The sequence below is a fragment of the Eurosta solidaginis genome, chromosome 2 (genome assembly GCF_040869045.1).
Source record: "Eurosta solidaginis isolate ZX-2024a chromosome 2, ASM4086904v1, whole genome shotgun sequence".
Taxonomy (NCBI): Eukaryota; Metazoa; Arthropoda; class Insecta; order Diptera; family Tephritidae; genus Eurosta; species Eurosta solidaginis.
In genome coordinates, this window is record NC_090320.1 from 106,559,844 (window position 1) to 106,587,733 (window position 27,890).

Here is a 27,890-nt window from a genome sequence, read left to right on the forward strand (position 1 = left end):
TCTTTGTTTTTGACTTCATCGAAAATAGTTACGTTGGGTTCGTTAATTTTGGTTATGATGAACGGACCTTGATAAATATTTTCGTGTTTATGATGTGGTTCATTTTGTAAAAGCACTCTATCTCCGATTTTTACAATTAAAGGTCGTGCCGTTTTATCGTACAAATTTTTACTTTGTAATTTATTTTTGTTAATTAGGTTTTGTGCCATTTTGTGCGTTTTCTGCATCCTAAACTTAACTTCTTTGGCATAGTTTTCGACGTTATAGATCGGGTCAATTTTTTCTTTTGTTAATTCATTAGGCAAAGTTGCCTTTTTTCCAAAAACTAACTCGTAAGGCGAAAATTGATTGTCGAAAACTGTGCTACTCGTAGTGTTGTGTAGGAAGGTAAAATATTTTAAATAAACATCCCAATCAGAAAAATTGTCTTTTAGATATGCACGTAAGTATTCATTAAACACTCTATGATTACGTTCAATCGTGCCAACAGTTTCATGATGGTATGCAGTTGAAAAATTATGGTTAATGTTTAAAAGCTTTGTTAATTCTTCAAATAATTCGTTTTTAAATTCAGTGCCTAAATCTGATTTTATGGCATTCATTGTGCCGTAAGTTAAAATGAATCCTTCAAAAATAGCTGAAGCGATTGTTTTTGCCGATTTGTCCGGTACAGCGACTGTTACCAGATATTTAGTCATGTCGCAAATCATGGTAAGTGCGAACTTGTTACCATATTTGGACTCAGGTAGGGGTCCTATTGTGTCAATTACTAGTATATCAAATGGTTTACAAGGAGTTGGTGTTAAAACAAGTTTTTCTTTTGTTTTAGGTTTAACCTTGTTTAAGAGACAATCCTTACAATTTTTGATATATTTCGATATATCGCGAGTCATGTTCTTCCAATAAAATTTTGTTCGCAATTTTGCGTAAAGTCTTTTCATTCCGCAATGTCCACCGGAAATGGGATCATTATGGTAAATTTTCATAAGTTTTAATTTTGTATCTTCGTCTGTTACTGTCTCCACTGGATCTGTCAGTATAATCTCTAATGATTTTAAAATTTTATTTCCAATATTTTTGAAATTCGTAATTGTATAATGTTCGAACATAATATCGTTTTTAGGCCATTCAATCTGCTTAATTTTGCGTTTGCCGGCTTCTGATTCAAGCCTCGAAAATAATTTCTCTAAAGTCATTATTTCGTTAACAAGCTCAAAACTAAGTAACTCGAGTTTCTTATGTTTAATATGCGCAAAAATTCTTAAATTTGTTGTTTTATTATTTTTATCGTACGTAATTGCAGATCTTATTCGTGGGACTTTTTTCGAAAAATTGAATGAAAATTTGTCGTAGACATGTAAAGTAAGTTGTTTTTCGTCGGTTTTGTCTGTTTTTCTGTGTAAATGTTTGTCGTTTGCCTTTTTTGTCATGGCTCTTGTCTGTACTGCCAAAATTTGTTTATTAGCTTCTTTAATCTCATCGATTGTTATACGCGATAGTGCATCAGCACAAACGTTTGATTTACCTTTTATATATACAATAGTAAAGTTATATTCAGATAGTTCCAGTCTTATTCTTGAAAGTTTTGAAGATGGGTCTTTCATGTTGAATAGGTATACTAGAGGTCTATGGTCTGATTTTACAATGAAATGGGTACCATACACATATGGTCGAAATTGCTTGATTGCAAAGTAAATAGCTAAAAGCTCTAATTCTATAATAGGCTTTTTCTGTTCTGCTTTATTAAATGCTTTAGAAGCGAAACAAATTGGTAAATCACTACCTTGCTGTTCTTGACTTAAAATAGCGCCACATCCAGTTGTGGAAGCATCAACTGTAATAATGAATTGTTTAGTAAAATCTGGATATTGAAGTAATTTTGGTGAAAGTAACGCTGCTTTCAAAGATAAAAATGCTCTTTCGCACTCTACATCCCATACAAATTCAACTCTTTTTCTGCTTAATCGATTTAAAGGCGCTGCCAGAGACGCAAAGTTAGGTATGAACCGTCTGTAATAGTTTGCAAACGCGACGAATCGTCGTACCGCGTCTTTGTCAGTCGGTTTCGTATACTTTTTAATTGCGTTTATCTTAGAGTCGTCTGGCAACAAACCTTTGGCTGAGCATTTATGACCTAAAAATGTAACTTCTGGTCGTAAAAAGTTGCATTTGTTTGGGTTAAGTTTGAGGTTAAAAGATCTACAAGTATTGAAAACTTTTGAAAGATTTTTAATGTGGTGTGCTTCGCTACACCCTATGACGATAATATCGTCGACGTATAAGAATGCGACATTGGGTGGTATACCCGAAAAAGCTATGGTCATCATTCGCGAAAATGAGTTTGGTGCTATATTTAAGCCGAATGGAAGCACTTTCCATCTAAATGCGCCACGATCAGTGCTGAATGACGTAATGTCACGAGAGTCAGGATGCAAGGGGATTTGATGAAATCCTGAAAAAAGATCTAATGTGGAAAAATATTTTGCTCTACCGAGATTGTCTAAAATATCGTCAACTCTAGCTAGTGGGAATTTATCAGCAATGAGTTTTTTGTTTACTGCGCGAAAATCTACGCACATACGATATGCTTTTTGACCATTTGTATCTTTCTTTGGGACTACAATCAAAGGACTATTGTAATTCGAATAACTAGGTTCAATCAAATCGTTGTCTAATAATTTATTTACTTGGCGATTTATTTCTTCGCGTTGAGAATATGGCAATCTATAGTTTTTAACATATACCGGATCGTTGTCTGTCAATCTTAGTTTTTGCTCGTAAAAGTTATTTAAAGTCATTTTGTCCGTGTCAAGAGCGAAAATGTCGGCATAATCTATGCAAAGGTCAATTAATTTACTATGAGCATGTTGAGGTATTTGATTTTTTAAAATCGAAGTTAGTTTTTTCGTACGTTTGTCTTCTGTTTCTGTCTTGTTAATTGTATAAACATTATAGTTTGAAAGTTTTTCTGTCTGAATACTTTTTCTTTTGACACACTTTATATCATCCGTGGTATTTATAACTTTAATAATTGGGTTACTGGAATTAACAATGCACCTAGCTGTGAAAACACCTTTTTCGATTTCCTGCGAGTCCACGAAAAGTGGCTCGGGTGAATTTCCTAAATCAAAAAGTCTGAATATTTCGCATCTCGGTGGAATGATACAACTGTCGTTTTCTGTTCCGTGTAGGATTGGTATCGCGACTTTTTCATTACCTACCCAAAAGGAAATATTATTTCTTTCATAATTAATAATGCATTTGTTAATTTTCAGAAAATCTTTACCCAGTATGCCATCGGATGGAATATTAAAGTCTTCATTTACTACGTGTAAAGTATGTTTAATAGAAAAGTTTGAAAAATTTAAATTTGCGGTAATTTTACCTAAAGTAGAAACTGAATTAGAAGTGACACCGGTAATGTTAATAATGTCGTTCGTATTTACTGAAATGTTACTGTCTAGACATGATATTTTTATTAAGGAAATGTCGGCTTGCGTGTCTACTAGGAAAGAACAAAATTTTTGTGACTCGTTTAGTTGTAATTCTATGAAATCTGAGTAATTTAAATTTAAACAATAGATGGCTATTGGTGAGGGAAGTTCGCTTACTCGCTTAATTCGTCCTCCCTCAGTGTTCGCTCCTGAGGGGCACTGGCGTTTAAAGCGCGAACGTTTGCGTTTCGACCTCTACCATTGGCTGATCTCGAATTGCTGTTTCTATTGTTACTATTGTTTGGATTAGGGTTGGTATTTGGACGCGCATTATTATTGTGATTATTTTGATATCTATTTCCGTGATAATTCCTGTATCTTTGATTATTATTACCGTTATAATTGCTGTTGTGTGAAAATGAACTGTTATTATTTCTATAACCAGTATAGCCGCGGTTTGGGTAAAAACTTCGATAGCTACCACGTGAATTTCTAAATGTACTGTTACCACGTGATCGAAAAGCTAAAACCTGACGCTCAGTTACTTCGTTGTTTTGTTCTACAATTAATTTTGCTACTACGTCTTTCGGATCAGTAAATGCCGTTGAGGCTAAAATGGTTTTTACTAAATTGGATTTTGCATTTAGACGACACACGTTAACAGTTTGTTCGACTGCCATTTCATGAGCTTTCGTTTGAGTGATCCCTTCAATAATAAGAGACCGCTCAAGTGAGTCAGCTAAGTCTTCTACTTTTTTGGCAAAATCTGTATAATTATTACCGCTAACGTGCAACGCTGCAATTCTCCCTGCTACAACTTTCGAGTTGTCTGGTTTGATCCTATTACGTAGAGCTGTTTTAATTTCGTTGACTGAAGCTACTTGTGTTGGTATTGCTTCACGAGCTTTACCCTCTAATTTTGATTTCAAGAACGCTATAAAAGTATTGGTTAAATCTGCAGTAGCGAATTGTTCGAGTAATTCAATTTTGTCTATAAAAGAATCAAGTGCTAGTGGATCACCACTGTAGTTTTCTCTAATAGAATTAGCACATGTGTTAATAAAAATTCTCTTTTCCTCTGGAGTTGCCATGATTTGATCGTTAAGATCTGGAGCTGAATTAGCAGAAGATGAGGCCACGTTTGTACTAATTGGATCGTTAAGATCTGGGTTTTCGTTGGAGGAAGGCTTAACTAAGTTTGCACTATTTGGGTCGTTAGGCTTTTGTTTTAAAGTAGAAGAAGTTAAAATTTCACTATTTGAATCGTTAAGATTTGAAGCTAAAGTTGAAGTTGAATTTTTAATGGAAGAATTTTCGAAGCCTGGAAAATCTGTTGATAAAGAAAATCTATTTTCCTGGTTTGTGACTTTTTCGGTCGAAGATGAGGCTAAACTTTCGTAGCTTGAGCCTGATTTGTCTGAATCGGATTCTGAATCTGAAGTTTTTTTCACTTGTCTCCCACTTCTAAGGTTGTACATATGAAATTACTAAAGCACTTGCTTGAATGTTGAATTTATATTCTAAATTAAATTGTTGAGGAAAAAGCGCGAAGAGAAAAAAAAATTAAGGAAATATTTAACAAATTAGTAGAGGAATTAATTGAAACTGCAGTGAATTTTTATGAAAGATCTATGAAAGTAATTGATATTAAAATGGCTCAAAATTATGTATATGAATAGGTAAAAATCTTAAAATGTACTCACGGACGCACCGCTTTATTCAAAAAATCTCAATTTGGTTTTTCTCGGAACCACCGCATGTATTAAAAATTGAATTGGTTTTTCACGGAACCACCGCATGTTATAAAAATTTAATTCGTTTTTTCGAAAACCACAGTATGTATCAAAAAAAATTAATTGTTTTTATCGAAAACCACCGTATGTATCAAAAAAAAATTAATTGGTTTTATCGAAAACCACCCTAATATCAAAATCCAAAATTTATATGCTATTGAAACAATCCAAGTTAATTATATGATAAGCGAATGCATTGCATATAATTGTAATTAAAATGTTTTATATAAGTATATATGTTAGAAGAAAAAGACCCGTAAGCAATAATAATTTTAAATACATACATATATATACTTAATTGTCGCTGCTGCTAGTTTCCGTTACTGCTGCTGCTGCGCTGGCCTGAATCGCTGCTGGTGTTGTTGCTGCTACTGGTGGTGGTGACAAAAATGGCGTTGTATTTGGTGGAATGGTTTTCGTGGTCCGTTATGCGTGGCGTGGCGTGATGTGAGTGCCGTTAGGTACAGACTCGCTGGTATTACCAAGCTAATACTTTAATTTGGTCGATTAGATTTAGAAATTATAGTTTTAATGAAATTTATTTTAGAAATTAGTAGTTTGGTTAAATTAGGTTTAGGAATTACAGATTTATTTAATTGTATTTAGAAGTTGTAGTTTTAATATATTTAATTTAGAAAATTTGTTAAGTTTGCTTTAAAAATTGTTGTTACATATATTGAATTTGGTTTAGAATTGTAGCTTTATTAGAATTGTAGCTTTTGATTTAGAAAAATTATGAAATTAAATTTAGAAGTTATAATTTTATTAAATTTGATTTAGAAATTGTAGATTTAGTGAATTTGATTAGGAAAATTATTAAATTTGTGTTGAAAATCGTAGTTTGTTAAATTTGAAATTGGAAAAGTGTTAAATTTCCTTTTTTTTTTTTTTTTTTTTTTTTTTGGTTAAATTAGATTTTGAAATTGGGGTTTTATTAAATTTGAATTAAATTTGAATGAAAATTGTAGTTTTAATGATTTGATCTAGGAAATTGCCAAATTTGGTTTAGAAATTGTATTTCAGTTTATTAAATTTGATATTGAGAATTTTAGCAATTTAGATTTATTAAATCTGATGTGAAAATTGTATTTTATTTTTTTATTAAATTTGATATTAAACACCACGCACTTTATCCTTGCTTTCGCACACCACGCACATTATCTTTTCACCGCTAGCCAAAGACTATCCTTAGTTAAAAAAATTTTCCACACTCACCACCAGTCCTTCGTCGAAAAATCCGTTTGCGTCCTGTCACGGTCGCCATATAAGTTACGGCTTCGCCAGCCGACCCAGACTCACCCTCGGTTACCTGGAAGTGGTCCCAGCGCCATATAAGGTACAAGTTGAAAACGTGGAGGGCGCCGCCTCCATATTGTTGCCATGGTGTGCATTTGCTTAAAATTGCACTACCGCGGCGGCCGTCTGCGGTACACTTTAAAAAGCATAAAAATCACAACTCTACAATTACTTTTCTGTAACTTGAATTTAATTTCTTTATTTAAAACTTTTCTGTACACTCAAATGCGTCTGCATACTTTGATATCCAAAATTATATTAATGGCGGTGAAACATGAAAGTGCCGATGTCACTCTTGCTACTCGTCACTTTCATGTTTCACCCCACATATCGTATTCTCTCTTACACACTACATTACAATATGTCATGACGTATTATGTTTATATTTTATTCTTTCTCTTTTAATATTCACAATTAAATATCATTGTGAGTAACAATATTGAGATGTTGCCAGATGATTATTAAAGAGTTAATTTGGGGGATTTTATCCTTACAATCTCACCCCTACTGTCCGCCCGCAAGTTTGAATGCCATAGGTCGTGATGGGCATTGAAATCGCCTAAGATAATGCGATTGTTGCCAGTGAGTAAGGCCTCGATTTTAGGGCGGTATCCACTGGGGCAACAGGTGACAGGAGGGATGTAGATGTTGATGATTTCTAGATCGCCTGACCGGACAGATAGGCCTTGACGTTCTAAGACATTGTCCCTGCGGTCGATGCCAGGATCAAATATATGATATTGCACAGAGTGGTGTATAATAAACGCGAGGCCGCCTCCATTTCCGCTCTCGCGGTCCTTCCTGTGGACATTATAACCAGAGCAGGTCTGCAATGCAGATCTTGCTGTGAGTTTAGTCTCTTGAATCGCAGCAATGCGGATGTTGTGCCGCTTCATGAAATCGACTATCTCCGTAATCTTCCCAGTTAGTCCATTACAGTTTAACTGCAGAATTCTGAAGTGCATGAGGGGTGACGCCGCCACTCTAGGGGTAAGTGACGGGTGACTACGCCTAGGTTGTGGAAGGCCAGGACGCAATTGCTGTTGTGGCCTTGGGACTGGGCGCCCTTGGGCAAGCATTGGGGTACCCGGATGATTTGGGTTTGCGACCTGGCAACATGGCGCGATGAAACCCGTCGAGGGGTTGCCGTCGCGGAGACCAGAACATCTAGGAAAGTGGCACCACCCAAGGCAGGAGCTGCATTGAGCGGATGTCGCAAACCTATATATTCTGTGCTGGCAGACGGTGCAAACGGAGGTAGGGACTAAGAGTCTGTTTCCCTGACCTGCACGATTGCTGCCAGAAAAGAGGGGGGAGAAGAAGACGGGGGCAGGGGCTGATGCTCAGCATTGCTACCAGCTCTACTACGAAGGTAGTAGTTATGAGTGGTATCAGCTGTTTGAGTTGTTGGCGCCGTGGGGCGCGAGCAGCAGCGGGTACTTGTTGTGGCTTGCTGAGCAGCGAGGCTGCTGGAAGGTAGTGGAGGGGCGCTTAGGCGTAGACTACGGGACGCCCTTGGGCGTGAGCAGCAAGGAGCCACAAAAGATTTATAAAAGTTACGTGGACGTCGGGTTTTGGGATCAAGCCCAGAACAACCTGTCCGATGCAACCATCCCTTGCACGAGACACACTGAACAGAGTATGACCGTCCTAAAAAGATTCTTTTCTGGCAAATGCAGCAAAACCATTTCTCAGGACCGGGGTCAGGAGACGGACCCGGATTGGGTTCGATCCCTTCCCGGAGTAAGAGAATATGTAGCAGTCTTGCTGCAAGGAGCTGCTGGGAGGATGACAATTTGGGGGAGGGACGAAACAAATTAAATGGGGTCACACTGAAATGACAGTCCTTGGTCGGGAAAAATCCCGAGTCGCTCCGGTACATAGAACCGACTGCCTTGGGAAGCGCCATAGATATTATGTGCTGGCAGAAAGTGCAAAGGGAGGTAGGGACTAAGAGTCTGTTTCCCTGACTTACACAATTGCTGCCGGAAGAGGGGGGGGGGGGGGGGGGGGGGGGGGGGGAGAAGACGGGGCAGGGGCTGATGCCCGGCATTGCTCCCGACTCTACGACGGAGATTGTAGGTATGAGTGGGAGCAGCCGTGTGAGTTGGTGGCGCCGCGGGGCGCGAGCGGCAGCGGGTACTTGTTGTGGCTTGCTGAGCAGCGGGGCTGCTGGAAGGTAGCGGGGGCGCTAAGGCGCAGACTACGGGACTTCCTAACGCGTGAACAGCAAGGAGCCACAAAAGATCTATAGAAGATACGTGGACGTCTGGTTTTGGAATCTAACCCAGAACCTGTCCGATGCAATCATCCCTTACACGACACACACTGACAAGAGTATGACCGTCCTTAAAAGATTATTTTCTGGCAGATGCAGCAAAACCATTTCTCAGGACCGGGGTCAGGAGACGGACCCGGATTGGGTGCGATACCTCCCCGGAGCAAGGGAATATGGAGCAGTCCCGCTGCAAGGAGCTGCTGGGAGGATGGCAATTTTGGGAGGGGCGTAACAAATTAAATGGGGTTACACTGAAATGACAACCCTTGGTCGGGAAAAATCCCGAGTCGCTACGGTACATAGAACCAACTGCCTTGGGAAGCGATTAAATCAGTTGTCGGGATGGACTGTAATGCCGAACAACGGATGCAGGTACAGGTCCCGGATTGGGTTCGAAACCTTCCCGGAGCAGGAGAGTATGGCGCAAGAACGCTGCTGCTGGGAGGATGACAATTTGTGGGAGGACGCAACAAATGAAATTGGGTTACACTGAAATGACAACCCTTGGTCGGGAAAAATCCAAAGTCGCTGCGGTACATAGAACCGGCCGGCTGCCTTGGGAAGCGTATTAATATTATTATTACTATTATGCCACGGTAAAAGTTCTTTTACGGTTTCATAAAAGATAATGTATTGGGGTATCACTAATTAAATTAGCTAATCAGAAAGAAACTTTTTTTTTGCTCTTGGGCCAATCTACATATAACGTTTGTATGTAAAATTTTATTTTATTGAGTATACATACCTGATTGTGCTTGAGCAATAACATCACGACCTTTGACACAAGGAATGATGGCACGTTGCTGAATTGCTGACGGCTTTTCGAAACCATAACCATAGATGCCTCGTAGTAGTTCTTCACGTAAATTCATATCATCAAAATTGTCATAGACCTCGTGCCAAGTAGACTCAATGACACCCTCGGGATCCATACCTCCAGGACCTTCATGGGCTATATCACTTCTATCATCCCTATTACGAGAAAATAAATATCTTATTAGTTGGCTTGTATTGAGCTATTAGATTTTGTGTGGACTATATTTTAAATTTCAAAGTTGAAACATGCACTGATAAGTCGAAGTCGAGAGGAACGGACGTGTTTAAGATCGCTCGTTGAATTTTGTTTGCAAAAATGGTGAAACCCTTTAAATAATTATTAAAAGTGACAAATATATGAGATAGAGACGCTATAAGCAGATCAGTTCACTTGAAAGCGAAAATAAGTGTGACAAGTGCAAACTTGCAATTCGCGGGGAGACGGGAATTAGATGTGTGGGTATGTGTGCGAAAGTATACCACTCGGCAGCAAAATGTTCCGGCTTGGATAGCTATAAAGCTCGAGCCCTCCTTAATATCGTCAAGGAGGGCTCGGGCAAAGGTAAAGTCATATCGTCCCGGAACATGGAGGAATTGAGAGAGAAGATCCCAATCTCTCAACTCCCGAGGGATGATATCCTCAGGCGGATAGTATATGAGAAAAGATATAAAGTATAACTGGGAGACAAGGGTACGTGGGAGGAAAACAGAATTGAGAACATTCAGTAGCTAAACAGTATAGTATGGTATACCGATGGCTCGAAGACCCAGAGGGGATTGGATCTGGAGTCGTTGGACCCAGAGCCAAGATATCAATACCCCTGGGAGCATACCCGAGCATTTTTCAAGCGGAGGTATTCGCCATAAGCCAGTGAGCGGACCTGAACCTTCAGCGAAAATACTCCAATGAGAAAATTGCCATACTCAGTGACAGTCAGGCCGCCCTCAAGGCCATCTCGGCATTTGAAATAAAATCAGCACTAGTCCTTGAGTGCGTGGAAAAGCTCAATCAACTAGGAGCACACAACGAACTACTGTTGGCCTGGGTTCCTGGTCACAGGGGAGTCGAGGGAAATGAGCAGGCGGACAGCCTGGCCAGAGAGGCAGCAACGATACGACCTATTGGTCCTGAGCCGTTCCTGCCAGTAGGCCCGCAGGAAATTAGGGGGCATCTATTCGCAAAAGAAAGGGAAAAGAGGGAAGAACACTGGCGTAATATGCCAGGCCTGAGACAATCTAAGCTACTGTTAGGGGGTTACTGCACAACTCGATACAGGGCATTTATAGGCCTCTCGAAATATAACCTAAGAATTCTAACAGCTATTCTTACAGGACACTGTAGACTGAACAGCCACATGCAAAAGCTGGGTATAATATCGAACAACACATTCCGATTTTGTGATCGATCAGCGGAGACGGCGGACCATATCCTCCTGGAGTGTCATGCAATCTCAAGACGTAGGGCTAAGTTTATGGGCTCACCATGGCCAGAACATTCTCACATCAAATCCCTCAAGCCAGGTGAACTGCTAGGGTTCATCAGAGATGTCGGCTTGGATGAGGTGTTGTGAAGCAGATGAGGGCACAATAGACCAATGGTCGCAGTGCGATCCTCAATTAATTATCTATCTTTTATCTAGCTATAAAGCTACTGTAATAGGAACGCATCCAATGGTGAATTTTATTTGCGAAGAGTGTATTACATACATACATAATATTGACCTGATATTGCGAGACATGCAAGAGAGTGTTAATAGGAACAGTGGTTATTTAAAAGAATACAAAAACGAATTTGAAGAAGCTTTAAAAATCAACAAAAAAGAGATGCAGGCGTTAATGAAAACAATGGAGGAAAAATACAATAAACGTTTGGCGACCTTAAAAATGCATCAAGAAAAGTGCGGGAGATAGCAGAGAAAATAAAAAATTAAGCTGAAGTAGTGGGGAGGGAGAATGAGACATTTTGTAGTGAAAAAAAAACAATAGTAAAGAAGAAAAACGATGAGATACCACAACAAACATATGCAGATATGCTAAGAACGGGTGAAAATAAAAACACACAGCTAGTACCGTTCCAGAGCTTAAGAAACGGGCTCCTATTCTACAAGGCAAGATCTAAACAATAAAATTAACCCTAACGAGCTAAAGATAACAGACATTAAAGCGGGCCATAATGGTATTATGGTGATCGATAGTATTAATGAAGATGAAAGAAATAAGATTAAACAAATTATGGACAAAAAAGTAAGTGATGAATATGAAATAAAGATACCACGTGACTATAAACCAAAATTATTTATAACAGGCACGCAGTTTGAAAAGAATAGAGATGACCTGATCGAGTGTCTAAGAAAGCAAAACAAATGCCTAGAACAGGGTGAAATAAAAATTATTAAGCAATATAATGTTAAAACTAGCAACAAAAACTATTACAACGCAATATTGGAGGTGGACGAGGAAATGTTTACTAATGCTTTAAAATTGGATAAGCTGAACGTAGGATGGGAAAGATGCAAAGTTTACGATGGCGTTGATGTGACGTGTTTCAAATGCAGAGGATACAATCACAAGGCGACTGAATGCAAAAACGAGGAAGTTTGTACCAAATGCTTGGGAAAGCATAAGACCATTGAGTGTAATGAAGAACCAGCAAATATGTGTATAAACTGCATAAAGGCAAATGAGAAGTTAAATCTAGGACTAGATGTCAATCACTCGTGCAATAGCAGACAGTGCCCAGTCTACCTAAAGCACTTGAATGCAAAAAAACAAAGGCTAGGATACTAGCAGCGAACACCCGACGCACTGATAAGCCCGCCACAATCCAATGAGATACCGCTGAAGAAAATTCGATACAAAGAAAGACTGCAGACTAGACACAATAAACTAAAGTGCATATACTTGAATATTAATAGCATAGTATCAAACAAATGTGAACTTATATTATATTATGTTCGGAAACGTGTACAACGAAAGATGTTGAAGACAGCGAATTAGAAATAGCATCGTATAATATGGTTAGATGCGACTCGCACAGCAGGCATACAGGAGGAGTACTAGTGTATGTTCATAGGACAGTGGAGATAAATGTAATTTATAATGCTAGTGTCAATATGAACTTATGGTGCATTATAATAAAATTGAAAAAGGTCGATAAAAAGTAGCAAATAGGGGTTCTGTATCATTCGCCAAGCGCAAGTGATGCAGCGTTTATCGAGTACCTAAATGAAATATTAATCGATAAATTTGAAAGAAGTAAATGTAATATACCCTTCAAAAAATGCGAGTACTCTATAAATAATGTAAGGAATACTCCTTAGGGAGTATAGGACTGCTCCAAATCTAATCTGTATTCATACAAAATGCTCCAATTAACATTGCGATGTCCTAGGAGAGGAGTAGGTGATCCCACTCTCGCTTTGTTTGTGAGTATTCCATAGAGTACATACGTGAGAGTACTTTACAAAGTACTCTTATATATTCTTATGTTATTTAGCATTTTCGTGAATAAAGAAACTAATATTTCTCTATACTATAGTATGTATACATAAAACCAATGCGCATTTTATCAGAGTTGCCATAGTAAAATTTATTATCAGTTATTTGTATGCAAAATCATCGTGTTGTGATGGCGGTCGTTAAAAAACGAGCAATGATCGGCTGATGGTGGTCCGCAAACGCATTGCAAAGGAATATTGTTAGAGTACTCCAACATGAAGAAAATGGAACACGTAATCCAACAATTTTTCCAGGTTACTAATCGGGGATTTTAATATAAACATGAACTACATATCAACATATAGTACAAAATTGAATGAGATATTTTCTGTGATGGGTATGACCCAAAAAGTAGGATCTAATACTCGAATTACAGATACAAGTGCATCTAAAATTGATTTATTATATTCAAATTCAGATGAAATTCAGTGCACTAATTTGCCTGCATACAAAATTTCAGATCATGAAACAATAATGTTCAATATTAAAACGTCTAAATCATACCAGATGAGAATGACCAAGAAAATCACAGCTTGGGATAAATATAATAGTGAGATCTTAATAAGCATCCTGAGATCATGTAACTTCAACATAAATGAAAACCTACTAATTGATGAGAAAGTCGAATTAGTGAACAACATAATAATGCAAGCTATTGAGAGTTTAACGTATGAAAAAGAAGTTCATATCAAGCTAATGAATAAATGGTACGACAGAGGATTGACGCAAATGAATAAATGCATATATAATAATTATAAGCTTGCGATACAAACAGGTGATTGGAACGAATATAAAAATATAAATCGTATCTACAAAAAGCTAGTAAAAATAAATAAAGTTAAATATATGGAAAATAAAGTCGAAATGAATGAAAATAACGCCAAAGAAATGTGGAAACATCTCAAGCAAGCGGTTTGCTTAACGAGAGATAACGAAGGGATTAAAAAGGCGGTAATAGATGGTATGATGGTAGTAAATGAAACTGAGCTGGCAAATGGTCTAAATAGGTTCTTTATAAATAGCGTAATAGAAATTAATAACATCATAGAACCTTGCCGTGTAGCACTAAGTGATGTACAAGTCAATTCTAGATTAAAGTTTGCCAAATTAACAACAGATGAAATTATTAATATTCTGAGAAAGAGTTCAAATATAAAATAGGCGGCAGAAAACTTTTATCTGATGGAGTACTTAAAGACTGTGTATCGTATACAGGATATTTCTACGCGAAAAATAAACAATAACAGCCTAGAAGAGGGTGTTGTACCAGAAAAGTGGAAAACGTCAACGGTGATACCAGTGGAAAAAGTTAAGAAGACAGTAAAACCTGAAGAACTTAGGCCCATAAACACCCTGCCTAGTGATTGTAAAATAATTGAAGCTTATGTTAAGAACCAGTTAATGAAATACCTTGAAGATAATAATATACTAGCCCACCAACAGTCAGGCTTTAGAAAGAAACATTCATGTGAGACAGCTCTTAATTTGGTGATATATGACTGGAAAAAGGAGTTAAATAATAAAAAAAAAAGTGGTTGTTTCAGTCTTCCTTGACCTCAAACGAGCATTTGAAACAGTGGATAGGGAGATCTTAATTAAAAAAATGTAACGTATAGGTATAACTGGTATAGAACTTGACTGGTTTCGCAACTATTTGAAGCAGAGGAGACAGAAAACGGTTATAAATACCGTGATGTCTGATGAATTGGAAGTACCCATAGTGTTACCGCAAGGCTCAGTCTTGGCACCGATACTGTTCTTAATTTATATTCATGATATAGTTAACGCTATTGAAGGTTATGAAATTAAAATATTCGCTGATGATGCATTAATAATGATTAGTGAGAATAATATTAATTCTGCACTTTAATACAACATGAACTACAACTAATACAATACTATGGTTAACACAGTATTTCACGCCTTTGCACATAAGACTACTTCTGGCTAAAGCGTACTTAATACCTACGCTACTCCATGGTTGTGTGATTTACTCAAACTGTGACTATCTGTGCAAGAACAAACTAAATGTTGTTTACAACAACATTGCTAGATATGTTTATGGGTTGAAAAGACTTGAACACGTATCACAACATGCTGAAAGATTGCTAAACATTTCTTTCGAAAATCTTTTAAAAGTCAAAACACTGTCCTTCCTCCATAAATTGATACACACGAAGGAACCTGACTATCTATATCGTAAGCTTATTTTTCTGTAATCATCAAGATCGGTGCTTCTTCTTAAGCACATTAGATACCGCACGCTAACCTCTGAGCGCCAATTCTTTGTTACTGCAATACGTCTTTGGAACTCCATACCTACAAGTCTTCGACTCTTAAGTAATGCTCTGCACTTCAAAAAAGAGCTAACATCATTTTTTAACGAATCTTAAACTGGATCTCAAATTGTTGTTGTTAAAATGTTCATTTCTAAGTCCTTTTCCTTTCTCTGTGTCTTTCTTTATTTGTTAAATACTGTTCGATCACAAACCAGCCAAAGGTTATCATCACTACTGCTGTCTTTTACTATTTATTAATTACTTTTCATTAGTTTTAAGATTTACATTTACATACATAAATATTTCACTATTATCCGTTATAATTAATTTAATTTGATTAATCTAATTTATTATTATTATAAATGTTCAATTTTATAGCTCATGCTATTCATGACTAGCACTGTTAAATAATTTGTCAAAATTGTTGTGCTATTAACAAATTTTCAAGTAAAATACAAAATACATACATACTGAATAACCTGTATAAATGGTTGTGCGGAAATAGACTGAAACTTAATATAAATAAAACGAAATTTATGATAATAACAAGGAGGAACGTTAATGAGGATATAATTGGTTTAAAAATAAATGATGAAAGCATACAAAAAATTGACAGTATAAAATATTTGGGAATTATAATTGATAACAAACTCAAGTTTGAAGAACATATAAACTACACAGTCGAGAAAGTTGCGAAAAAAATTGGGGTTATGCAGAGAACATCCAAATATATTCAAAAAAAAGTACAAAATAATTATATATAAGTCCATTATAGAACCGCACTTTGTATACTGCCCATCTATTCTATTCATTTTGTCAGACAAAGAAATAGATATGAATGAAGGTATGACACTCGTCGTTAGTAATAATTGTGTGCCAGCCCTAATAGTCACTGGATGGATTGCAGCCAACGCCATCTAACAGTAAGATCGGTTGTGGGAGCAGAAGGTGTAATGTGAAAAATATAAGTATGGCAGCGCTGTCTTTTAGGCAAGAATCTGGCGATCAGCCAATCAGGTGCTCGCTTTGATTCTTGCTTCGCTGACGCAGCCCTCTGTAACTTATTGTCACGGATATTAACATCACTAAGGCGATGCCAAGGCCACGATATGCAGTATTTACGTCAATAATCAAATCATGTATACACATATATAAGGCAGCCGAAAGATGTCACACACAGATGCATTTACTTATACGCCTATGTATGCGCGAGAGACTGTAAACTGCAGACGTTCACATCGGTGATTCAATCATTATGTATCTACATAAACGAATGAATAGTTGCGTCTACACATGTGTACGTGTGCGAGCGGCGGAGCGGCGATGCGCAGGCACATGCATATATCTTATCTGAGTTGTCACAAGAGAGAGCAATAATTTGTGCACGTAGTTGTGGCTGGCGATTTTGTAGCCGAAACTAACTAGTAACTTCTGGAAATCGAAGAGCCTAGAAGTATGCAGCGTAAACTATAAAAGCGGGGCAGGCGAGTAAGAAGTAATTCAGTTTGAGTTAAGCAATCAATCAGTTATTGATTAAGCACGCGATCTGGCGGCCAATAGTAGAGTTCAATTTGAGTTATCAATCAGTTTGGTTATTAAGCCAGCGAGTAGCAAAGTATAAGTGTCATTGTGAAGTACTTTAATAAAGGACATTTTTCCATTATTCAATATTCGAGTTATTTATTCAACAGTTTAGTGATTCGAACTTAGCAGAGGATTGCAAATAAGAGGAATTGCAAGTAAATTCGTTACAATTGGTGTCAGAAAAGGAATTGTTGAATAAATTCCAGAGGACAACAAGGACATGGCAAAGTTCAGTGAATTGAAGATCCAGCAACTAAAGGAGTTGGAAGCCCGTGGATTGAATACAAGCGGCGTTAAACTCGAACTTCAGGCACGGCTACGAGAGGCAATGGAAGCAGAAGGAATTGATGTGGAAGCAGAAGGAATTGATGTGGACGAGTATGTTTTTTATCCTGATGAGGACGAGACAACAACAAAAATTGAAGAGAAAATGAAACACCGCAGACGATGGCGAACACAGACCTGAACATGATATTGGTTGCAATATTGGCACAAATGTCCGAAATGTCATCACAAATATCTACCAACATGTCATCACAATTGGAAGAACAGAAAACGTATATGTCATCACAAATGGAAGCACAAGAAACGCGTATTTCAGAAATGTCGTCGCAAATGTCATCTCAACTGGAAGAACAGAAGACATATATGGCATCGCAACTGGAAGAACAGTAGACATATATGATATCTCAGTTGGCTCAGCAATTGAAAGCGCAAGAGGATCGCATGTCATCGCAGTTGGAGGGTTTTAGTGAACGACAAGATAAAATGGAAGCTGAGATGGATGCTTTGAAAGATCGGATTCAGCAGTTACAATTAAATCGTCCAGCAGTTTCAGCGAGTAATCCAAAGGTAAAAACACCATCCTTTGACGGTTCTGTTCCTTTCCAGGTCTTTAAGCTACAGTTTGAGAAGACCGCAGCAGTGAACAACTGGAATGTGGAAGATAAAGTTGCCGCACTCTTCGTAGCATTGAAAGGACCAGCTGCCGGAATCTTACAGACTATTCCAGAGTACGAACGGAACAGTTATGACGCATTGATGGCTGCTGTAGAACGGCGATACGGAAGCGAACACAGGAAACAGATATTTCAAATAGAATTGCAAAACCGCTACCAAAAAGCTAACGAGACTTTGCAGGAGTTTGCTTCGGATATTGAAAGGCTAGCACATTTAGCGAATGCGGACGCACCCGTGGAATACACTGAATGGGTAAAAATCCAGAGCTTCATAAATGGCATACGAGATGTGGAAACGAAGCGGGCTACATACGCAAACCCAAAGCCAACATTCGCAGAAACGGTGTCACAAGCCCTGATTCAGGAAACAGCGTCGCTTCTGTGTAAGCCAGTTTTCAAAGCACGAAGTGTGGAAGTAGAAAGGCCAGAGTGGGTAGACGCAATATTGGAGGCGTTGAAAGGATCGCAAAAGCGGAGTGAAAAAGTTATCAAATGCGGGAAGTCCGGTCACATTGCACGTCATTGCGATCTTGGCCTTAATAGTTCCAACAATGTTCACAAACGCAAAGCTGGAGGAGATGAGCAAGAGCGAGTAAGAGGTAGAGAGCTAAATCCAGCTATTGAATGCCCTGTGATATCTGTGTCGCAAATTGGTAGAAAATCGAGCAGTCTTACCGTCAGAGGGAATGTGGATGGCAACGAACGAATACTGACTGTAGATACGGGCGCATCTCATTCCTTGATCCGATCTGACTTGGTCAACAGGAGAGTAAAACCGTTACCTGGAGCAAAGTTGCGTACGGTCACTGGCGAGTATAACCAAGTTCAGGGAGAAGTGATATGTGAAGTATTGATTGGGAAGGTCATGGTTCTACACAAATTTGTTGTGGCGGAGATTGTTGATGAAGTTATATTGGGAGTGGATTTCTTGGTTGACCATGACATCAAGATCGATATGCAGAGAAGGGTGATGCGTTATGAGAACCAACATGTGCCACTTAACTTTAGTTTGGAAAAAGGGTTCAGCAGTAATCGGGTACTGGTGGAGAAGACTCGACGAAGGCCACGAAATTCAAAGGTAAAGGTTGATGGAACAAATGGGCCAAACAAATCAAAACCGAAGGTACCTGTGAGAGAAACACTGGCATTGAAAAGCCCTAACGGACGTACTAAAACGAAGAAAGAATGCAAGGGTGGTTTCAAGCCAAGGCACACTACCGTTGTGAAGCGTCGGAACGATACTGATTATGCAAATCAAATCCGTCCAGCGCAAGCTCTGCGAAATAGTTCTTCATTGGCCGGGCAACAGAGTGCGAGGGAACGATCGAGGATAATGAGTAGTAAGATGAAACACAGGTACGACAAGGAAAATAATTCGGAAGGTTTCCGGGAGGGAAATTTGGTACTGTTATACAACCCTCACCGGCGGAAAGGTGTTCCATCCAAATTTCGGTGTAGTTGGGAAGGCCCGTACAAGGTTGTGAAGAAGATCAGTGATATCATCTACCGCATACAAAGCATTGAGAAACCACGGAGTAGAAGAGTGGTACATATGGCGATACTAGCAGCGTTTAGATCGAGAGATTTGTCTGATCGGGACGATCAGACTTAGGTGGAGGGCAGTGTCACGGATATTAACATCACTAAGTTATACCATCACTAAGGCGATGCCAAGGCCACGATATGCAGTATTTACGTCAATAATCAAATCATGTATACACATATATAAGGCAGCCGAAAGATGCCACACACAGATGCATTTACTTATACGCCTATGTATGCGCGAGAGACTGTAAACTGCAGACGTTCACATCGGTGATTCAATCATTATGTATCTACATAAACGAATGAATAGTTGCGTCTACACATGTGTACGTGTGCGAGCGGCGGATCGGCGATGCGCAGGCACATGCATATATCTTATCTGAGTTGTCACAAGAGAGAGCAATAATTTGTGCACGTAGTTGTGGCTGGCGATTTTGTAGCCGAAACTAACTAGTAACTTCTGGAAATCGAAGAGCCTAGAAGTATGCAGCGTAAACTATAAAAGCGGGGCAGGCGAGTAAGAAGTAATTCAGTTTGAGTTGAGCAATCAATCAGTTATTGATTAAGCACGCGATCTGGCGGCCAATAGTAGAGTTCAATTTGAGTTATCAATCAGTTTGGTTATTAAGCCAGCGAGTAGCAAAGTATAAGTGTCATTGTGAAGTACTTTAATAAAGGCCATTTTTCCATTATTCAATATTGGAGTTATTTATTCAACAGTTTAGTGATTCGAACTTAGCAGAGGATTGCAAATAAGAGGAATTGCAAGTAAATTCGTTACATTATTATAAGAAAGATGTTTAAAAAAAATGTGAAAATATGGCAATGATGTAGACACAAAAAAAAAAGAAAGATTGATTGAGAATAGAGCACTGAATGCGAACGGATATACATAAAAAACTCAACCTTGGCATTATTATTACAAATAAACCGGAATTAAAGCTCAGGTGTGAAAAAAAGAACTTACGTACCACAAAAACAATTGAAAAATGAACATTCGTGAGGAAATGGCCAATATCTTGGCTGATGCTGGGGTGGAATTTCCACAAACAGCTACAACAACGCAGTTTGCGGAAATTGTTAAAAAACGTGGTTGGGACTGGCCAAATCCCTTCCACCAATATTGCAGTACGTGTTCCTTCAGCTATTAATACAAATGATTCATTTGCCGCGGATAACCAAAACATTACCAATGATGTTATTATTTCTGGTGCTTCCGGCACTGCTGGTGCTGCCGTAACCGATGCCGCTGTCACCGATGTCCCTGTCACTACAGACGCCATCACCACCGACGCTGTCATCGCCATTCCCGACGCTGAAACCGCCGCCATTACTACCACCGCTGCCACTGCCACTACCGACGCCATCACCACCGCCGCTGTCATTGCCAATACCGACGCCATCACCACCGCTGCCACTATGGCCAATACCACAACCGAGTTCACTGAAGAAGCTACAGGCATATTATACGGGTAAATGCCTAACAGTCCACAACATATAAAAGATGAACTGCACAAAAGGATAGAAATCCTAAGAAAAGAAAAAGAAATCCTGACGTTGGAAAAATCCGTTGCGGACTTAAAACGTGAATTCCAAAACGCACGAAACGACACCCCCATTGGTAACGGTAGGCTACAAATCCCAAATCGTTTAACTTTTCGGGACATCGAACATACCATCACAAAATTTGACGGTGAAAATAAAGCATATAGCGTGCACGACTTTCTTCGCAATTTTGATAGTCATGCAGATGGTAAATGCAGACGACATTTTTAAGTACACTTGCTTGTGCAATTCTCTTTGCGGTGACGCTAAACTTTTACTGTATAGAGACGTTCTAAATTACGAAGATTTAAAATCGCTTTTGGTTAGAGAATTTGGTCGGGTGGTGAGCCGTCACGAAGTATACAAAGCGTTGGCCACTCATAAATGGGATAAAAAAAAGCAGCATTCGCCGATATGTGTTGGAAATGGAAAACATCGCTGCTCGTTGTGACTATGTCGACGAATTTGAACTGATCAACTTTATAGTTGATGGCCTCCAAGACAGGTCCCCGGAAATTTATATCCTAATAAACGCAAGGACGATGAAAGAATTCAGACAATCGCTTGACCTATACGAGCGTCGTCGCTCATCTCGCCCATCTATATACGACAACGTTCAAAAACCGAAACCATCAAAATCAAATACGCCAAAGAACGATGAAACTGATGCAGCAGAAATACGCTGCTTCAATTGCACCCATATGGGACACTTTCAGAGCAAATGTCCATACGAAAAAAGGCCGGTGGGAAGTTGTTTCCGTTGCTGGAAGATGGGCCATGACCACCGCAGTTGTACTAACTCAAAAAAGGTACTAAACTTGAAGAAAACCGTTGCTGCAGTCGGGACCGACACTGAAGATGGGGATGAAGAAAGTTGCTACCGAATGTTAGGATCTATGAATATGGTAAGTGTCGCCTATGTAACAAAGCAAGTTAAGTGCAAAAGATTTATGGATTGTTTATCTCTCTTTGATACTGGCAGTCCAACTAGCTTTGTTCGCAAGTCCGCTGTGCCATTTGATGTGAGCGGAGTCGCCAAGCAGTCAAAATATCGAGGATTGGAAAATAACAAATTAATGATTTTTGGAAAAATTAAATGCGAAATAAAATTTAAAAATAAAATAGATGAATTTGTTTTAAATGTGGTGCCTGATGACACTATGGAGATTCCTCTAATTTTAGGCAGAGATTTTTTAAAAAGATTTCATATTTGCTTATGCTTATTAGGTGATGCGACAATTAAACATACAAAACAAGAAAATAATGATATGCCAGATAACACTTCTTATTTCTGTGCGCTTAACTTGAATAATATACCTAGTCTTAAGGGTGAAAAGAGGCATTCAGAATTACAAATCTCTGTACCAAAAAGCAGTATACGGGTAGAAGATGTTGAGCTCGAAGAAATAAACGTAGTGTCTCATGAGGCTTGCAGCGATGGGTTATGCCCACTTGATCAAAATTTTAGTGAGAATATTTTTAATAAACAGGCCGCCTGCATATCTGAAATTAATATAAATCAAGAATTAGAAGAAAATAGTACTGATGTATTGAGAAAGACCTTAGAAGATAACTAGTTGAGGCCAAGAAATATCGAATCTAAACCGTATGATTACGAGATGAAAATAAGGTTAGTTGAGGATAAACCATTCCATGCGTTGCCAAGGCGACTTTCTCATTATGAAAAAGCTGAACTTAGAAAGATAACGGATGAATTATTGGAAAAGAGTATCATTAGGCCAAGCGATTCACCATATGCCTCTGCGGTTGTATTAGTAAAAAAAAAGAATGGCGAAATTCGTAAATGTGTTGATTACCGACCGCTGAATAAATTAACAGTTCGGGACAATTTCCCGCTCCCCTTGATCGAAGACTGCCTCGACTATCTAGGCGGAAAAAAATTTTTCTCAACACTAGACCTAAAAAACGGGTTCTTCCATGTTAAAATGGCCCCAGATTCCATTAAATATACATCTTTTGTAACGCCTTAAGGTCAATTTGAATATATGCGTATGCCGTTTGGGTTAAAAAACGCCCCCGCTGTATTCCAGCGATATGTCCGCAACATTTTTAAAGATTTGGTTGACGATGGATCGATAATGATATATATGGATGATTTAATTGTAGCCACGGTAGAATTCCAAACCCACGTTAAGATCCTCGGCAAAGTACTTAGAAGAATGAAGGAAACGAATTTAGAACTTAGGCTAAATAAATGTATGTTCGGGTTTAATACTCTCGAATATTTAGGCTATTCAGTCAGTTCGGATGGCATTCGCCCCAGCGATGCGCACATAGAAGCAATCAAAAAATATAGGCTCCCGAAAAATTGTAAAGAACTTAAGACCTGCTTAGGCCTCTTCTCATAATTCAGAAGGTTTATTCCGAATTTTGCTAAAATAGCTGGACCATTACAAAAACTGACACGAGATGGTGTTAAATTCGAACTGTCAGAAGACTGTTTACGAGTCTTTAAGGAGCTTAAAATAAAACTGTCGTCCGCCCCAGTGCTTGCAATATACGATCCGAAGGAACAAACTGAATTGCACTGCGATGCAAGTTCAGCAGGTTTCGGTTCGGTCATACTCCAAAGACAAACGGACTGTCGTTTGCACCCGATTATGTACTTTTCAAAAGCCACCTCACCCGCGGAAGCAAGATACCACAGCTTCGAACTGGAAACCCTGTCCATCATATACGCTCTACTCCCTTACGATGACTTTAAGTAAAAAACAACTTAACCCGCGGATAGCCAGATGGGCTCTAGAGCTTGAAAATTATAACTATACAATTCAACACAGAGGTGGAGTTAACATGGGACACGTTGATGCGCTTAGCCGCTGCCCTGAAGCCGGAACTGCCGATGAATCCGAATCAATCGTCGCTACTATCGACAAGAAGCCTGCGGGAATAACAAAACTTTGCGAAATGGTCTTCGCCGCGGATGCTGACGAAGCAGATTTTCACATCCAAGCGACACAATACCGCGACAATAACATAAAACAATTACGAGAAAAGCTAGAGACAGGTCCCGTGCCGAACTTTGAATTAGTAGACGGTCTCGTCTTTAGGAAAGAGGGGGAGGGGAGGCTACAGTTGTACGTCCCGAATGAGATGGAGAATAACATTATTAGACTGATTCATGAGAAAATTGGTCACTTAGGCGTCGATAAGACGTGCGATCAACTAAAGAAACACTATTGGCTACCCAAGATGAAAGATAAAGTAGAAAACTTTGTTCAAAATTGCATTAAATGCATCATGTTCTTAGCCCCAGCCTGCGTGAACAAGCGAAATATGCATAGCATTGCTAAAATACCGATACCATTCGACACCATACATGTCGATCACTTTGGCCCTCTGCCCTCCGTTAACTCGAAGCGCAAATATATTTTAGTGGTTGTTGATGCATTCACGAAATTCGTTCGTTTGTATCCAGTAAATTCAACGAGTACGAAAGAAGTCATAGCTTCCCTAGACAAATACTTCAGTTATTACAGCAGACCCAAGAGGCTGATATCTGACCGCGGCTCTTGTTTCACTTCTCTCGAATTCGACGCGTATTTGTTAAAAAACAACATATGTCATGTGAAAGTAGCCACGGCTTCCCCACAAGCAAACGGACAGGTAGAAAGGGTGAATAGAATAATCAAGGCCATGTTGAGTAAAATCTCCGAGCCGATTAACCATGCCAACTGGTCAGCCAAGTTAGGTCAAGTAGAATACGGTCTTAATAATACCATACACTCCTGCGAAGACAGTCACCTTGTAGCGGTGCAGGGGCTTACGCCGATCGCATTCGATACTAATTGGTCAGATGGGAGCGGGGCAACCGCGTTCACCTGACAGATGTGGTCGAATGCGATCGGTAACCAGGAACTGTCACCTCCTAATCCAGGGTGTCATGCGTCACCGTGCCCATTGGACTGGTTTGCAGCCAGGAGGTCCACAACTCCGGCTGTATTATAACGGCGCCTCCCCAACACCGGGCCACCTTGGGGAGTAACCATGGCCTTACCGCGTCAAGGGGCTCTGCCGCGGCGGACCAACCCAGTTCCCCAAATTAAAGCAGAGACAACAACGCTTGCCATGTCAAGCAAGTTGTCGTAAGGAAAAGATGATGAACAACAACAACAAAAAAACCAACAACAACAATAGCAATAAAAGCACAACAAAAAAAAACGGGCTCCAAAAAGAGCAGCGGGCAGAGAAGCAGCAGGCCACGCACGTACTCCAGGCAATTCCTGGAAAGCCTCACGAAAGAGGAGGCAATGCTCTTCTTAGAGCATCAGAGGGATGAATCTCCCTCCACTAGCACTGGAGTTACAGAGAACCGGCTCTCAAAACCGCGAACCCCAAGGGCAACACCAAAACCCAAGGAGAGCAGCGCGGGCCCGAAGAGCACTCCAACTACGAAGCAGAGAAACCCGCGATCCCCAGGGGACCCCTATCCACTGGTGAGCAGCGCGGGCAAGTCAAACAAGGTGAGCAGAAGGCGGCGGCAGGAAACAAACCCGCGATCCATGGAGGGCCCAGTACCTCCATTGCGCAGCGCGGGCCGAAAGAAAAAACAAAAGAGTTAACTGCAAGAGAGCGAGAAAAGCTGACAGAGAGAGGCTACGACGGTGCATCCAAGCACGAAAACCACCACCCTAGCAGTCCCTCTAGAGGGACGAGTAAGTCTAGGCGTTCACCGTCGGAGCATGAATCTAGTAGCAGCTCACAGAGCACCTATGGAAGGTCCCAGAAAGGGAGCGGAACCCGGAGGAGTGGAAGCGGCCTAACAGAAGGCACAACAGAGGCAGGCAACCTGCACTTCCACCACGGGGCAGTCCAGAAGCGCTGGATGACAAGAGACGCTTTGGACTAAGTGGGGCTGGAGTAAAAAGATACCTCCGATATCTAGAGGAAGGCCTGTCGCCCAGGGAGGCAAGAGCCAGGGCAGATGAACGCAGGCATGAACCAGACCACGGGCAGAGAAAAGCCAATGCTCAAAGTGGAAGCAGAGAAGGAAGGAGAGCACAGCCAGTGGCAGCTGACCAGCATGCGCCCGCTCCCGCTGAAAAGCGCAGGATCGGGCAAATTACGCCGGAGGAAACTCCGAGCTCAAAAAGGCAACGGGCCAACGCTCCCAGGAAGACTGCACCCACGGGCAGGGAGATTCAAGCCAGGGCGACTGGGGTACCCGCTGGGATGGCACCAAGGCAGCAGAGCTATTCGGAAGCCCTTAGGGGTATCCGAATAGCTGTTCTGCCCAGTAACTACCCGGCGGAGGCCCTAAGTCAAGAAGACCTGACGAATCTACAAGAGCTCATAATGGACGGAGTGTTCAGGGGATGTGTGCATGCCCTAGTTTTTTGCGGGGTATACTTCCGAGCAGGGCTATTGTTGTTGTTGTTGTTGTAGCGATTAGGTTACTCCCCGAAGGCTTTGGGGAGTGTTATCGATGTGATGGTCCTTTGTCGGATACAGATCTGATACGCTCCGGTAACACAGCACCATTAATGTGCTGGCCCGACCATCTCGGGAACGATTTATATGGCCACATTGAACCTTCAGGCCATCCCTCCCTCCCCACCCCCAAGTTCATGAGGAGCTTGGGGTCGCCAGAGCCTCGTCTGTTAGTGAAACGGGATTCGCCGCTCGAAGGTGAGGTTGACAATTGGGTTGGAGAAGCTATATATTGCGCTACACAACCCCTTGAATCCCAAGCAGGGCTCCTGTTGTTGTTGTTGTAGCAATGCTCGCCCCACCTAATAGCCGCGACCGATCACAAATTGTCATCAATATCCTCTAACGGGAGTCCAAGGAAACTTGCCGTTTCAACAGGGGTGGACCATAAGGAAAGGGGTGTTAGAGGCGTTGGTTCCACATTACAATTAAAGAGATGGTTGGTGTCATGTGGGGACACATTGCAAGCAGGGCATACATTTTGTATGTCGGGGTTGATTCTGGATAGGTAAGAGTTTAACCTGTTACAGTATCCAGAACGAAGTTGAGCAAGAGTGACACGCGTTTCCCTGGGGAGTATGCGTTCCTCTTCTGCGAGTTCTGGATATTTTTCTTCAAGTACTGGATTCACCGGGCAATTCCCGACATAAAGGTCCGACGCCTGTCTATGGAGTTCACCAAGGACCTGCTTGTGTTTTTCCGCTTCATACGGCTGGGTTCTCAGGTGCCGTATTTCCTCAAAATGCTTACGGAGATGACTCCTTAGGCCTCTAGGCGGTGCTGGTTCGTCAATCAGATGTCTGTTGGGATGCCCAGGTTTCTGGGTATTCAACAGAAACTGTTTGGTCAGCATCTCATTTCTCTCCCTGATGGGGAGTATTCTCGCCTCATTATGCAGATGGTGTTCTGGGGACATAAGAAGACAGCCCGTGGCGATTCTGAGAGCAGTATTTTGGCAGGCCTGTAGTTTCTTCCAGTGGGTGGTTTTTAGGCTTGGCGACCATATGGGTGACGCGTAGCACGTAATCGGCTGGCTAATTGCTTTGTATGTGGTCAAGAGCGTCAGGTACTGCCAGCAAGGGATTTGAGGATTTTATTACGGCTCTGAATTCTTGGAACAATTGCGGTTGCGTGCGCACCAAAATGTAGATCCTGATCAAACGTCACACCCAAGATTTTGGGGTGTAGGACAGTCGGTAGCGTAGTGCCATCGACGTGGATGTTCAATATTGTCGACATTTGGGGCGTCCATGTTGTAAATAAGGTCGCGGAAGATTTAGTCGGTGACAATGACAGGTTTCGCGAGGCGAAAAAACTGGAGAGATCAGGGAGATAGCCGTTTATTTTATTGCATAGCTCATCGATCTTTGGGCCTGGGCCTGTGGCCATTATTGTGCAGTCATCGGCGTAGG

General features: G+C 40.3%; 1 protein-coding gene across 4 annotated transcripts in view; it reads right to left on the minus strand.

The window, feature by feature from the left end:
• eIF4A (eukaryotic translation initiation factor 4A) overlaps nucleotides 1–27,890 on the minus strand; it is a 149,593-nt gene that overhangs the window by 83,289 nt on the left and 38,414 nt on the right. For 3 of the 4 annotated variants that reach the window (XM_067766074.1, XM_067766072.1, XM_067766071.1), the window contains exon 2: nucleotides 9,547–9,773. In XM_067766074.1, coding sequence (XP_067622175.1) covers nucleotides 9,547–9,773 — 227 coding nt within the window. Of the gene's footprint in view, nucleotides 1–9,546; nucleotides 9,774–22,344; nucleotides 22,386–27,890 lie in introns of those variants that run through there. The other variant, XM_067766073.1, reaches the window with a different exon arrangement.